General features: G+C 36.8%; 1 protein-coding gene across 1 annotated transcript; it reads right to left on the reverse strand.

Moving 5' to 3' along the window:
* Positions 1-566: 566 nt before the first annotated feature.
* Positions 567-12,986, reverse strand: LOC147403239 (GPI-anchored protein). Its single transcript, XM_086438741.1, has 8 exons — positions 12,831-12,986; positions 10,588-10,745; positions 7,237-8,094; positions 2,676-2,921; positions 2,545-2,559; positions 1,952-2,092; positions 1,647-1,694; positions 567-957 (listed from the first exon to the last, which is right to left on the reverse strand). The coding sequence occupies exons 2-8, from the start codon at positions 10,619-10,621 to the stop codon at positions 890-892; spliced, it is 1,410 nt and encodes a 469-aa protein (XP_086294867.1). The 5' UTR covers positions 10,622-10,745; positions 12,831-12,986; the 3' UTR covers positions 567-889.
* Between the last annotated feature and the right edge of the window lie 1,731 nt (positions 12,987-14,717).

The following is a 14,717-nucleotide window of genomic DNA, read 5'->3' on the forward strand; positions in this document are numbered from 1 at the left end:
AAACTTTTGTAGATTGGTTTTTTCTAGGTGAGATGTAATCACACCAATGGAAAGCTCAGCCTCGACACATTGCTAACCTATGGGATCCCTTGGGCAGTAGAGTTGTGCTTTTGAATTTCTTGTACATTAATCATTATAGCTTGTTTGCTAACAGTGATTTAATAAAATTGCTTTTTGGATCAAAATATTAAAATTTTAATTATCAACTTCTAAAATCAGACACTTTCTGCGAAGAATATGCACGTTTTGTTCCATAAAGTTATCCACAATATTCAAGCAACTTCAGCTTCTGACCCATTCTCTGCTTCTTCCAAACAAGATTTTGGTATTCAAAGGTCCCTTTATCGGCAATGCAACTTCTGTAACATTGCATGAATACCAACTCATTCAACGATAAAATATGGGAGTCCATTCTCATGAATCTGCTAATATTGTCTCTTATCAATGAGAGCACATCTTTGAATATTTTCTTCAAACTTCTATTGTTAGCCTTTTCTCACCCTTTTTATGTGATTTCCATTTATATCAACATGATTACCCTGTACTACGAGAACAATAAAAAGAAAGAAAAAAAATTGAGAATTCGTATTACGTGAAGAACAAACACAAGGGTTAGCTCAAGGGCATCCTCGTTTTCCAGCAACCTCCCAAATGCTAGGGTTTTTCCACCAACCTTCCCATGTTCAAAACCCTAAATCACTCCTTCAAATCCATTCAAGAAAACCTGGAAAAAAGAAAAGAAAAGAACAAAAAAAAAAAAAAAAATAGAACCCCCAAAAACAGCTGGCTATACATGAGAATGAATACTCAAATATACATGTAACTAGGCCCAGTCAATAATCTCCCAGGCCTAATTTCTGCTAACCCAAATCGTTGGCTGCCCTCTTCGCTACAAAATACTAAAAACAATGAAATACAACATGGGTACAAGGAATTCGAATCCAATGCTACGATAACCTGTAAAAAGCGCACACCATAAAAATGTAAGCCCACACTCAAAAAAATTAAATAAATAATTTACACTACTGAAAATGTTGTTGTGCAACTATTTTTTAGCCAAGCATGATATTATTTTTTGGGTATGGGTTAAGTACAGATTATCGACTTCGAAAGACATGTTGAGCACTTCTTCAAACATCAAATGGCATAATTATTCCTCAAATATTGCAGATACACACCCTTTGTGACTCGCATTATGACATTTTCCCGGAACATGTCTAAAGTTTATACTAATCAGATTTTTCCATTCCCCATAAAATTAACAGAATTGAGAAGTTATGATAAGAAAAATACTTACATGAATAGGCAGAGTAAATTAGAGAATGGAAAACAGATTTTATAATTCCCCAGAATATTTAACACAATCGAGAAGTTATGACAAGAAAAATACTTAAATGAATAAGCAGAGTAAATTAGAGAATGAAAAATCAGGTTTTATAATTCCCCATATAATTAACAGAATCGAGAAGTTATGATAAGAAAAATACTTGCATGAATAAGCAGAGTAAATTAGAGAATGGAAAATCAGGTTTTATAATTCCCCATATAATTAACAGAATCGAGAAGTTATGATAAGAAAAATACTTATATAAATTAGAAAATGGAAAGAGTTGACACTGGCAATTGCACAAGCTATAAAAACGCACCAGGATTTCCAGAGATCTGCGATGTTGGTAGTGCAGGTAAGGACATCTCTGTGGATTTTGACAAGAAGCCATATTAGGACACACACACACACACGCACATATATATTAAATTAATGGACAACATGCAACTTTTAGCTAGAAAATTATAACCAGCTTTCCTTTCGGTTTTATATCTGGTAGTACAAGTCAATTTACTTGAATTATTTATCAATATATCTCCATTAAAATAGATTAAGAGGATCCTTTCCTTGAGATGTAGTAATAGCAATTGTACTCATTTAAAAAAAAAAGCAATTTGTACCTACCAGGAGCACAAAGGGTTAAGGACGACATTGATGATGATGAAGGCCATGGTGCAGCAATATTGTCACTTAAATCACATGTAAAGCTAAACCCTGTATAGTTGTCAAATACCACATCCGCAGGCAAGCTTCGAAGCAAACAACCTACATTTCAATTATATTTAGATGTTAAGCTAAATGCAACAGAAAGAATCATCTAAGATTTCAACTAGGGTGATCCAATAGTCTTGAATGTCAAAAGACATTGGAATATCAGGAAGTACAACAGCATTCATCAGGTCACACCAAGGAGATCAGACAGCAACACAAGCTCGCCTCATTCTTTTTGTGAGTCAGAAATTTCTGACAATTTCGAGATGAAGTCCATTGATCAGATAATTACACTTTTATCTGATTAGGCTGTCAAGTGGCCTAATGAGATGAGTTACACAGAGACTGTTGTGTCCCAGCCCCTTGTGCACGTACCAAATTTCCAGACATTAATGACTAAAGACTATGGTACAAGATAACCTATTCAAATATTAGACAAAAGAACCTTTACAGAAAAATAACAGCAGAAGGAGAAAACTAGGAAAAGCAAAGGTAAAATAGCAAACCTTGTTGTCCATATGCTGCTCCAGTAGCGAGGTAAGAACAACAAAACAGAGAGATGTTGGATCAGAAAAATACATGCATGTACCAGTAAAAGTTCAAATTGAAAAGCAACAATAGAAGGAAAAAAAAGTACCCTGAAGACTGAAGTCTTTCAAGTCCACATCACAAAGTTGATAGACATTTGTCATGACACCACCTTTCTGTAACATAGACCCAAATAATGTTGCACAATTTATAGCTTGCCTATTTGTAATTAACATCTGCTTTTGTATCCCCGCAATGTAAGTATTTAATGAGCTACAACAGGAAGGATTTGGGGCAGCTTTGTCACGACATGCTTTGATTACTTCTGAAGGCTGTTTGAACTCCAAAGGGCAAACTGCAAGTTCATAGACATCTTAGTTTAGTTAAAGCAAAGACTAGGACAATCCATAATCATTGAGAACGTTTTGATGCTTAAATTGCACAATCCATAATAAGCTACATTAAACATTTATATGACATCGTATCTGTTTGTCCCGGAATTGAAATCTACTTTCATCTACAAAATTTTCTTGCAAATGGTATTAGAAAATAAGGAAATTATTATAATCACAGGACAGAGAGGCAATAATAAGATGAAAGCATTGTGAGAAGGGCAAACACACAAAACAATACCCCTTGATGAAGTACATAACTATGTGCTTTGTTCTTGCATGAACATCAGTCACAGATGAATTACATGTGGAACCTAAGTAATACGAAAATAAAAGCACTAGAACAATTCATGGCATATGACCTGGTCAAAGTTCTACCATCTGTATCTTCAACCCCATTTGCATGGGAATTTTTTTAAGGAAAAAGCAGTCAGTCCATGAAGTCAATATCAGTACTTTTAGGCTCAGTTTCTTTTGGCATAATCTCTTCAAAGACTTTGGGAATTGTTATGAGGATTTTTTTGTAGAGACCATGTCGTTGTATGGACGTACACATTATAATCATTTAGTTTCATAGTGAGTCTACCGATGGCAACAACAAAATTTAGTACCTCTATCAACTCTATAACAAACCTGATAAAATAAGACATGATCATGCCTTCGAAGATATAAAGAATATTCCAATATGTACATATTGATTTCGCAGTCCTTTCAACACACCATTCCGATGCTACTTTGCATCTTGCTCTTTTACTGCTCCCATTAATTCCTTACATTTAAAGGGGCTCCCTTTCTTTATTCTCAACTTTCTTTTTTCCATTCTTTTTTCCATTCTTTTTTCTATTACCATGTCCATTAATCGGAGGTTAATCCCTCAAATCCAGTCTTCTGCTTTTTTGCGCAATTCACTCTTGGTGGGCATATCATTGGCGCGTTCTTTTTTTTTTTTGGTTATGTTTGAGATTCTCTGGACGAGTGTGATCACGTGCAGTACTTGGGTATCTAAGAAAATGGAATCGAAGTATGAGACCGAAAAATGATAGATGGGGTTGGATTATACCTTGACATTGACCATACCATATGATGTATAAATTTTATCGCAATGCAGTGTAGAGGTTACGAAAGAAGATGGTTTCTTTCTTTTGAGAAAGTCCAGTATGAGATGAATAAAGATGAGTTGTTATCTTCTTTTTTATAAGTCATACATGAGACAAATAAACAGCAGTTGTCCACTTCTTTATAAGATACCATTGTCACATCAAATTATATCAACTACACTCTAATTTTTTTGGAAGTTTGTAACTTTAAGATTCTCTCAAATCTGTCTTCTAATAGGTAAAACAAGTTTCAATGGTTTACCATGTCACATTAGTCTATATTTGAACCAATGAAATCGTAATTGCATCATTTTTTTTTTTTATTTCTTTAAAGCATACTAAATTTTGGTAGTTGCGATTTCATCAATTATTTATTTAAACTCATGTTGACATTTCAAATAATAAAATCAATACATATAACCAACGAAGTCATCATTCGGTGACAAAATCGTCAATACCTAAAGCAACAAAATCCTCATTGCAGGTTGTTTTTCTTCCTTTCAAACATCATACAAAATTTAGGTAGCTGCAACTCGTCGATTCTATATTTAAGCCTATGTTGACATTTTAAACGACATATGAATTCGTCATTAGTTGATTTTACTACATGATGAAATCATCAATGGAGCTAATTGTTTGCTGCCAAAGACAATATTAAATATTGGTACCTGCAATTTCGTTGATATCTGAACCCATGTTCACATTTCAAACAAGAAATCGACTCTTGTAATCAAGAGTTCATAATTTTTTTTATGTAGACATACGAAGTCATGAATATCTAAATCAACGAATCTGCCACTGCAACACATCTTTTTAGATTATGGTAATCATCTTAATTTTGCTAGCCACGATTTCGTTGATAAGGAATGTCATAATTATAACAAATGAATTTGACTATTGTCATAAGTATAACTACTCATACAAACATGCAAAACACGGATGCATATAATAATTCATAAGAACTAAGCGTTGTTGTCATCTTCATTCTCTATATAATACAACGAATGGAGATTAAACATGTCTAGATTCTCATGTAGCTTTTTTCCGTTATATGTCAATTAGAGTCCATGTATACAGCCAACAACAAATGTCGATATGCTCTCAGCCACATCCTTCTATTTTCCTCTTCAAGCCTATCAATGATTCTCTGGTAATGCTCTAGTGTTTCCTTACTCGTGTATTGTTCCATAGTCTTTGCGATGTGTTCCCCAATATTTCTCATATGTTTTCTCAAATCGTCTCTTTGTCAGAGGCATAAAGTTGAAGTTGGTGCATTGTAGTAACACGTCACCCCATAAAGACACAATCATAGCCATAATATAAATGTTTGTGACCCTTCTATGTATATTCCCAGATGCTTTGGCAAAGCATTTGATAAAATGTTTGAAAAACAGGTAGTAAAATGGGTTGCAAAATGCTAAAAGAAAGAAATGCCCCAAAGTTATTGTGCATACTTTTCAAAGGCGGAAAAAGACAATAAGCAAGGAAAAGGCCAAAAAATGGGTAATCGAGATACATGGCGCCTTTCAGTATGATGAAACTGAGGTGACCTCGTACAGCTGCAGGCTGATCATGTGTTGCAATGACTATTTCTGCAACAAGTTCGATTTGTGCTACAGGCTGATCATGAGCTGCAATTGCTACTACGACGTGTTCCATATCTGTTGCATGGGCTGCTTCTACAACTGGTTTGATTTTTGTTGCAATGACTAATTTGGCGATTGGTTCCAAGTTTTGTTGCAATGGCTACTTCTGCGATTGGTTATGTTAACCAACCAACTACTCCAAAAGACTGATCTCTGGTGGAGGAGAGAACTATGAATATAAGAGGGTCACGACGCTTAAATGGGGTATGACACACCCGAGAGTGGAGGAAAATATACACTCAACACTCCCCCTCACCCATGAGGGTGGAAAGAATCGAACCAGCGACCTGTACAAACCTAGCACTTTGATACCATGCTAACCAAACAAATACTCCAAAAGACCGGTCTACAGGAGAGGAAGAGAACTAGGAATATAAGAGGGTCACAGGGCTTAACCAGGTTATGACAACTGTGAGTGGAGGAAAATATACACTCAACATGTTTGATTCATAGACGTGCACACAATGACACCATAAGAGACCCCCACGAAGATGCAGCCATGTGCCAGGAGGACTAGCGATTAGAACAGTGTTCGACCATTGCTGCACTCAGGCCACATAGAAGCCCATTACTGGACAAGACAAATGGTGGGTAACTTCTACCACCTAATGGGAAATGATAGGGGGGATGAGAAAATCCCACGACATTACCCCTGCAGATTTCCTCTCCAAATACACCCTTAAGGTCAACTCTGCCCGACAGGACCACTACTCCCTCTCCTCTCGTTTGAAAGATGCAGCCCTTGTCCACGATCTCCCTAGATCAGACAAACAGTGGCAAAAAGATTCTTTCTTCATCTTTGGGGAATGGGAGTTCGGCCCAAACTAACCCAAGGAGGGATTTAGGGTCCCAGAAATGTTCCAAGGTAACGGAAAACCTCAATCTTTAAAGCCCCTCAAGATTTTTTTAAAGGAAGTTTTTTAACACTTTCTTACTCTTTTCCTTCACTGACATAATTGCTGCCATCGCTGCTGATCGGAGGAAGAAGCCAGAAGAACTAAACCAGGCAGCCAGCTCAAACATAGGTCAAGCTGCAACCCCCTGCATGGCCAGCTCATTTTTTTCGGACGGACTGCTGGTCAACCTCATAAACCCCCTGTACCACAGCCATATAGGTAGCAGGTCCACGTTCAACATTCCGAGAACATACGCTTCATGAACCATGTTACTCTTCTATCACCTCTTCCAGATCAATAAAGAAGTATTTGAAAAGGAAACTACTGTATAAAACTAGTCAACTAAGAGAAGTCATAAATGGATATAAAGGATAAAATGATATTCATATATCTTGAAATGCCCTTAAATTCTTAGGATAAGACTTCGATGATGATTTCTAGACGTGCATTTTCTTCTCAAATCCTTGATATGAACATAGCTGTATAAATGTGAGCAGATTACCCCAATAAATAACAGCAATGCAAGACAAGTTTACCAAATACCAGATGATTATGTAGATAGTATGCTAAACAAAACAGGAACAAGGACCTTGATAATGATTTCATTAATGAAAATATCAAAATCATCAAACACCACACCTTTGTTAACCTTGCAGGCAGATAATATTCGAAAGGCAGTGTTAGCAGCATCTGAAGAGAGTTTCCGGGAAAGCCATGAATACACCACCCCCTTGCAATCATTGAGAGCATCCATTCCAGTAGGCCCACCAACTATGTTCGCACTCGCCTCCATAGCTGATTCCCTCATTGAGATGCGAAGTGCAGCATCCATTATTGCAGGCTGGCAAACTGGTCTGCAGCACTCTTTAAGAGGATCAACAGAGCTGCAGGCATCCAATAATTTACTTGTATTTACCATTTTCTCAAAGGTGGCTGTGTCCTTCACAGGACAAGACCCTCCAGTAAGGTTTGAAGATTTTACGGAGCAAAGTGCAGGTATAGTACTGTTTGCCCCTCTGCTCACTAATATACTAATAATATCTGAGAAACAATCATTGGCAACTGCTTTTTGCAGAACTAGCTGATCAGAAACGCTTTTGTAGTGACCTTGGAAGATGTGGACTAAACTATTAACCTGAGGACAACATATTACATTCCCCACGAGTGCCGCTAAGGGTGCTGAACAATCAGATGCTGTTTTGTCCATGACATCTGAAATAGAAGAAAAATTTACAGGGCATTTTCCGGTCAAAACTGGCTCATATGTAGTTGGAAAGGAAGGGTACATAGGGGACAATGGTTCCCCAGGATATGGATAACGTGGAATCACAGCAGGTGATATTTCTATGGGGTCAAAAATTCCACTGTTGGGTGGGTCAGCAAGATTAATAGTGGAAGAGAGGTGGGAGTCAACTTGAAGTGGAGTCTGCAGTGCCACCACATCTTGGAAGCTGGATAACCAAATTGTGAATAATAAGAACCAATGGCACAAAGACCCTGCAATTAGATGACATTGAATTAATATTTTAAGAATTTATTTAGTTCATCAAGTAAAAAAGGAAAATGATGCAAAGACTATAATCAGATGCAGTATCTCAACTTGCATACAACTTATGGAAAAGGTATCTTTTGCTACCATTTGAACTAAAGTTTATTTTTTTCATTTTGGACTCAAATCTTTTTCGTAGTCAACTGGAATCCAAAATAACTTCTGAAAACCTGAATATATTACCATAACCGTCCTCACACGAGCATGCACATGCTTTTAATCGCATAAACACACATGCAAGAGCACAAAATTCTACATAGCATAACAACTAGTTGTTGGTTATTTAAAAGAGTTTTGGTATTTACCCCCTAGTTTGTAACGTTTTATGTATCTCCCTGAATTTCCTTATTTTTATGGCTACTAGATATCTTATGAAAAAATTGACATCATTGTCCCCTTCTTTCAGCCACCCAACTCTCAATTTTCACTCCAACTTATTTCCTTGAGATTTACAGACTTTTGGCGATCAGCACACAAAATAAAATATATATATTTTTTTAAGAAGTTCAGCATGTAAGATCATAGACTCGTTGCCTAAGTTTCAGCTTTTCCTTCAGAGCCTTGACCTTACAATAGAGACGAACGCCAGGTCATTCATATGGAAACAAGCAAAACCAAGATATCACCAACTACAGGAATTCTGGTTAAGAAAACTAGGGGTGCAACTTAATTCAGTTCAAACCGAACCAAACCGTGGAATTTGGATTGGTTTGGTTCAGTTTAGATTTATATCGGTTCGGTTTCGGATTTTAAAAATAAAAAACCGATGAATCCGGTTCGGTTCTCGGTTCAGACAATATAAAAAACCGAAAACCGAACCAATATTTATTTAAAATAAAATATTAATTTAATATATATTTGATTTTTTTTTATATAAATAAAAAACTGAACCCTCGTCTCTCTCGTCTCCTGCGACAACCGCCAACGGATGCCACCGGCTAAAAGCTCTCGTCTTTCTCTCTCGACTCTCTCTCGGTCTCTCTCGCCTCTGCGGCAACCGCCAGCAGATGCCACCGGCTAAAAGCCTAAAACCCCTCATCTCTCTCTCGCTCTTGTCTTTCTCTCTGTTGGTCTCTCTCGTCTCTGCAACAACCACCAGCGGATGCCACCGAATAAAAGCCTAAAACCCCTCATCTCTATAGTCTTTCTCACTCGTCTTTACGAGCGGCAAACCCTCCTTTCTTTGCGGATGCGACCAGCTACCAGCGGCTGATCCTCTCTCTCTCTGCGGCTGCGACCTGCAACAGGTTCCCCCCCCCCCCTCTCTCTCTCTCTCTCTGCGACTGCGGCTGCGACTGCGACTGCGATTTACGACCAAACCATGGAACCGAACCAAACCAAACCGAAGTAAAGTCGGTTTGGGTTGGTTTGGTTATAAAAGAAATCGGTTCAGTTCTGGTTCTCATATGATAGAACTGATCTTGATCGGTTCGGTTCTGATTTTGCTCTAACCCGTACCAAGTTGCACCCCTAAAGAAAACCATATATTTTCAGAGCTGAAAAGGGAGGACCTACTCTCCCTCAACCCAGCCTTCAAGGATGTGTGTGTGTGTGTGTGTGTGTGTGTGTGTGTGTATGTGTGTGTGAGAGAGAGAGAGAGAGGGTGTGGATCAGATATTGGTCAAGGTGTTTACTATATCCTGAAAATCATCCTCTCAAGGTCATTAACTATTTAACTTATGCTTTGTAAAGCGATCAACGGATTAGGTTGGCTCAATAGGCTTCAAAGCCACCCTCCCTAGGGTCAAACATGGGTTGTTGGCTTTAGGCCCATGAGGCAGACTTGACCTTGATTTCCAGGTCCATTATTTAAATGGATCAGCATTGGATCCACTAATTTGTTAAGTCCATCAATGGCTTGAACATGACTAGAGCCTTGCAGTGAGGTCACAAGGAAGGCTTGAGTTGAACCTAGCCTGCCCTTAGCCCAGCCCAAATGCTTTGTACCCTTCATTTCTCGGCCAGAAAAGGAAAGGGAAATGGCTCAGTTGTTTACCTATGCAAGATGTTCACATACCCTTCTAACTAGGAGAGATTTGCAATTGCAAAATCATCACCGTCATCAAAGCTTTATGACTAATTTCTCGGGGTCAGCTAATCAAACTATATTCCTCCATTTCAATCATATTTGAAGTGATGCCTTCCATAAACTCAAGTATCTTTTATATTTGCACTCACACCTCCATCCGCATCCTTTTTTAGTCCCCTTGCTCTATAAGCAATTCCACATGGTAAAGCTCGGCAATATCCATATAGAAAATAGTATTTAAAAATTAATTATATTCAGATTACCACATATAATATGATTGTTACCATGTTATTGAAATATTACATCCATAGTGATTAGAGAAAAACCAAAGAACATACCATGAATGTACTGAAATTCAGAAGTGCCACAAAAGTTAATCTATATAAACTTAATTTGCTCATCCAATACTAACCCTTAAGGCGAGTAAAAGCCTTGAAAGACTCCATAGCTCCACTAGCCCTTTGGTAACATCGAGATCCACCAAAAATGTCTCCTATGGCACTCAGTGTACCATAGATGAGTTGCACAATGCACCGTGTCACAACAGCTGTACCAGCTTCTGACTTGGTACTTAATAAAGAATAGGAAGAAGTATCAGCCCGGAGGAAAAAAAAAATAAGGAAATAAGCTTCTTCCAACAAACAGAAAAAATATATATTGCAAGACATGCTTCATTCCATGAAGAGATGAGGTACAACAACAGCAGGAACACACTTCTATGGCTATAGATCATCGAATAATGATAGCTTTTAAAAATACAATATTAACCAAATGTCTCAACATATAAAAAGCACAGAGTTTCTATGAAAACCTATCATTACAGAGATGCTTACAGAAGAAACATCCTACCATCTATTAAGAGCATCTCCAATTCCCTATCCTCAAAAATAGGAAAGAAAGACCATAAGAGGAAGTTCAAAAAGGTGGGTGTTGTAGTGGTCTCTTCATTCTCTTACAGAAAAGAGGTTTTAAAAAGTTACGAGTGACAAGAAGGTAATATATTGAGATGTGAAAAGACTCGTAATATCATCATTTATTAATGGATAGTGTTATTAATCGGATAAATGGCACAAATATAAATAATGGTGTGGCAAAATGGTAATATTATGGGATTTGGGGGTTGAAATGACTTGTAAAGCTTGTGCAAAAAATAAACTCAGATTTAGGTAGAAAATGGGGAAGTTCGTGATGGAGAAAGATTTGAGGCCGCCATTTTTTGTCTTTTCCTCACCAAATAGAGGTAAGGGGAGAAGATGAGGAGATGGTTGGAGATGCTCTAACAAGACTGTTCATAACTATTTCAAGGGTAACATTAGTCAGAACACTCATTTGCAGAGAACGGGTAGACCACTAGACCTTAAATAAATACATGCATATGAAAGTGGTTACACGTCAACAATTACCATTTCAATGACATAAAATGATAAAATAAAATAAATCGTTTCTCAATGGGTAATCAATAGTTCACTTTTAAGCCAAGACGCATAAATGCCATAGGTGAGACAAGCTTGCATTGCCAAAGCAAAGGATTCAAATTAGGGTTGTTAAATTTTAGTAAGTTATCAAGTAAGTGTTGTTGTCAGGTTTTATCTGCATAATGTCCATGATAAGTTGGGAGGTCAATTCCAACCATGAACCTGAACATGAAATGAATGTTGAACCAACTTCACCAATGGTCTAATAATTTTATACAAGAATATCACTTTGTCTCAGAGCATAAAGCCAGAGCCCAGAGCTAATATTGTTTGTTTTTTTTTTTTTTTAATTAAAAAAATTTATAAGTTTTATATTGTATAACTGATGCATCAAGCAAAAGGGCAATTCTCAACAATTATTGATCAACAAAGGTGTTGGGTCCGAGGTGATTAAAAATCATTAAACCAAGAACAATTGCCTTGGCAATGCAACATAGATAAGAGACTAGTACCCTCAGTGCGCAATCCACATGGGTTACCCTTTTAGAAACTCTTGATTGTGCATCCAAAATTATTCGTTACATGAGAAAATTTCTTGAGAGGTACATGGAGGACTGGAAAATCGCATTTGAGTTAAATAAAACTAGTACTCCCATTTTTCTTGTCTGATGGGGAATTATGCGAACCCTATTGGTGAAACAATGTCAAATCTGTTGGACACGGAGAAAAAGTAAAATGTTATATTCTAAGATACAAATCGTTGTATCTCACATGGTTAAAAAAATCAAACAAAAGGGATTTAGTCCTGATTCACAGTTCTATGGAATGACATCTTGAGAGTTAACGTTAAACCAGCTCCCAAACGTATTGGCCTGCGTAAGCATTAGTTCAAAACCGTTGGATTCTACGTCCTATAGATACACCTAAATATGACGCAAAATCAGTCTACGCGAATCTCAATGATTTACTATCCCAATCAGTTGAGCTAAAGTTCACAACATCTACTCTCTAACTCGATCGAACTACACTAAACTGAAATACACAACTAAAAATACAGAAATATGTCACTAATCTAGGGGGGGGAGGGGGGAATCAGATTTTTCCCGAATTTTTTCTCCATTGAAGCTGAAAATGAAGCTCTTAAAGAACCAAATGTGATAATCATAACCAAATAAGCAGATCTCCGCCATTAATTTACAGAAACAGCAAGAAATTTGCAAGAAAAAAGAAGAACAAGTACCTGTTTTTTTGGATCAAATAGACGAGAATCTGTTCTATAATTTTTCCAAAACCCTCTTTTCGTTCTTCTTTCTCTGCAACTTTCCCCTTTCGCCACTTCGTCTCTCTCTTTCTCTCTCTCGCTTTTGAGCTGCTATTTTATACCTGCGGATTCGAAGCAAAAATTTATTTCGATTTTGGGAATGATTGTCTAAGGCGAGTTTCTAGAATGCCCTTCTCATTTCGACCAAATTACAAAACGACCCTCTTAAGTGAACGTTGGCATTTTTATGGATCTTATATTGTCACGCCAAATTTTTATTGTAAAACACCACTTGATGAATTTACCTAGAACATATGAGAGAAGAACATAGACACACCAAGTATCTCATCTATTTAGTCCAATTGAGACTTACCATCTAAGTTTAGGCAACATCAATCAACACCATAATAGGTCATTATGAGAATTGTCACAATCGACATGTTCTTGATGACAAACGTGGAGGATACGCAGGTTTTACTCTACTCAACTTTGTTGAAACGAATCTAGATGCAACAATAGAGAATAAAACAACGATGAATGGTATGAAGCCGGGGCATGACATGATTTATTGTCCAAGCCCCTATAGGCAATTTGAATTACCAAAATTTGTTTTACGTTGGGTGTTCATAGTACTTGTAGATGTTCTTTGTAATTAACATTTAGTGATTATGGAAATATACATCGATTGCGGTGACAACATGAATGACATGGGGGAGAAGAAGAAAATAAATAAGAGAAAAATGGAGAAGGAAATCACCTCTTCTTCTTCTTTTTGTCATTAATATAACTCTTATGTATAAGGATGACTCCTCTGAGAAGTCATATAAGAGAAGAAAAAAATACTCAATTTCCTTAACGCAAAATTTTGAAGTCCACTCAAATGCCTCTCCAATTCCAAAGTCCAAAAAAGACATCGTTGATCAAATTTACTTTTAGATTGGCTCAAAAACATATCAACAAAAAATGGAGTACTGGGTCCATCAAGACTAGCGTTGGTACAACTTGCTAATGTCTTCATAACACGAAAAGATCGTTATAAGGAATTTAATATCACTTTTTTTTTTCGTTGAATGTGATAGTTGTTTATTTTTTGAGGGTTGGACACACATACAACCAAGAAGTGGGCTTTATGGTCCACGATTCCATCCCATGATAATTAGTGTGTTTTTTACATTATTTCTATTTTCATGAAAATGGGTCACAGTCTCCATCCATTGAGACTTTTCCATCTTTTTTTGTGCAAGCATACCATATGTATAACTAGACACATCTATTATGATAGTAATTGGGCAACTTATATACTTGTAATTTACTAACATGTCTTCGATGTATAGAGATAATTCATTTTGTGTCATTTTTTTCTTCCAAAAAATATTTATAATTTCAGTTGAGAATGAATATAATTTTTTTTTTTTATCGTAAGTATCCCAACCCTTCAGGTGAGACTAATCACACGCATTGCCCCATCGAAACATGCAACTGGTTGAGTCGAGAGTCGATCAAACATTAAGGGTGGCTCTGTGAATTCATTGCTTTGTGGAGGTTCATACATTAAACCTACCTTTCCCAAGGAGCTTATCAAGGTTCGATATTTTAAATTTTTATTTACTTGATATTAAAAATAATATATGGTTATTTAAGTTATCAACAAATCTTTTCGATGCATTTTACTATCAATACCATAAATAGAAAATCTATCATTCATAAAAACATCCTAAGCATACTAACAACACACATGCCCTAACCATCATCTTTACGATTATAATGAGAGAAGGTGGAGTAGAAGTCGTCTGACACAAATTTTATCTCATAAATGCCCCCACCTTTACATTTAAGGTCAGAAAATTGCGACCCTTGACCTAATAA

This window comes from Akebia trifoliata, chromosome 4, assembly GCF_017979445.1.
Source record: "Akebia trifoliata isolate Shusen 1 chromosome 4, ASM1797944v1, whole genome shotgun sequence".
Classification (NCBI taxonomy): Eukaryota; Viridiplantae; Streptophyta; class Magnoliopsida; order Ranunculales; family Lardizabalaceae; genus Akebia; species Akebia trifoliata.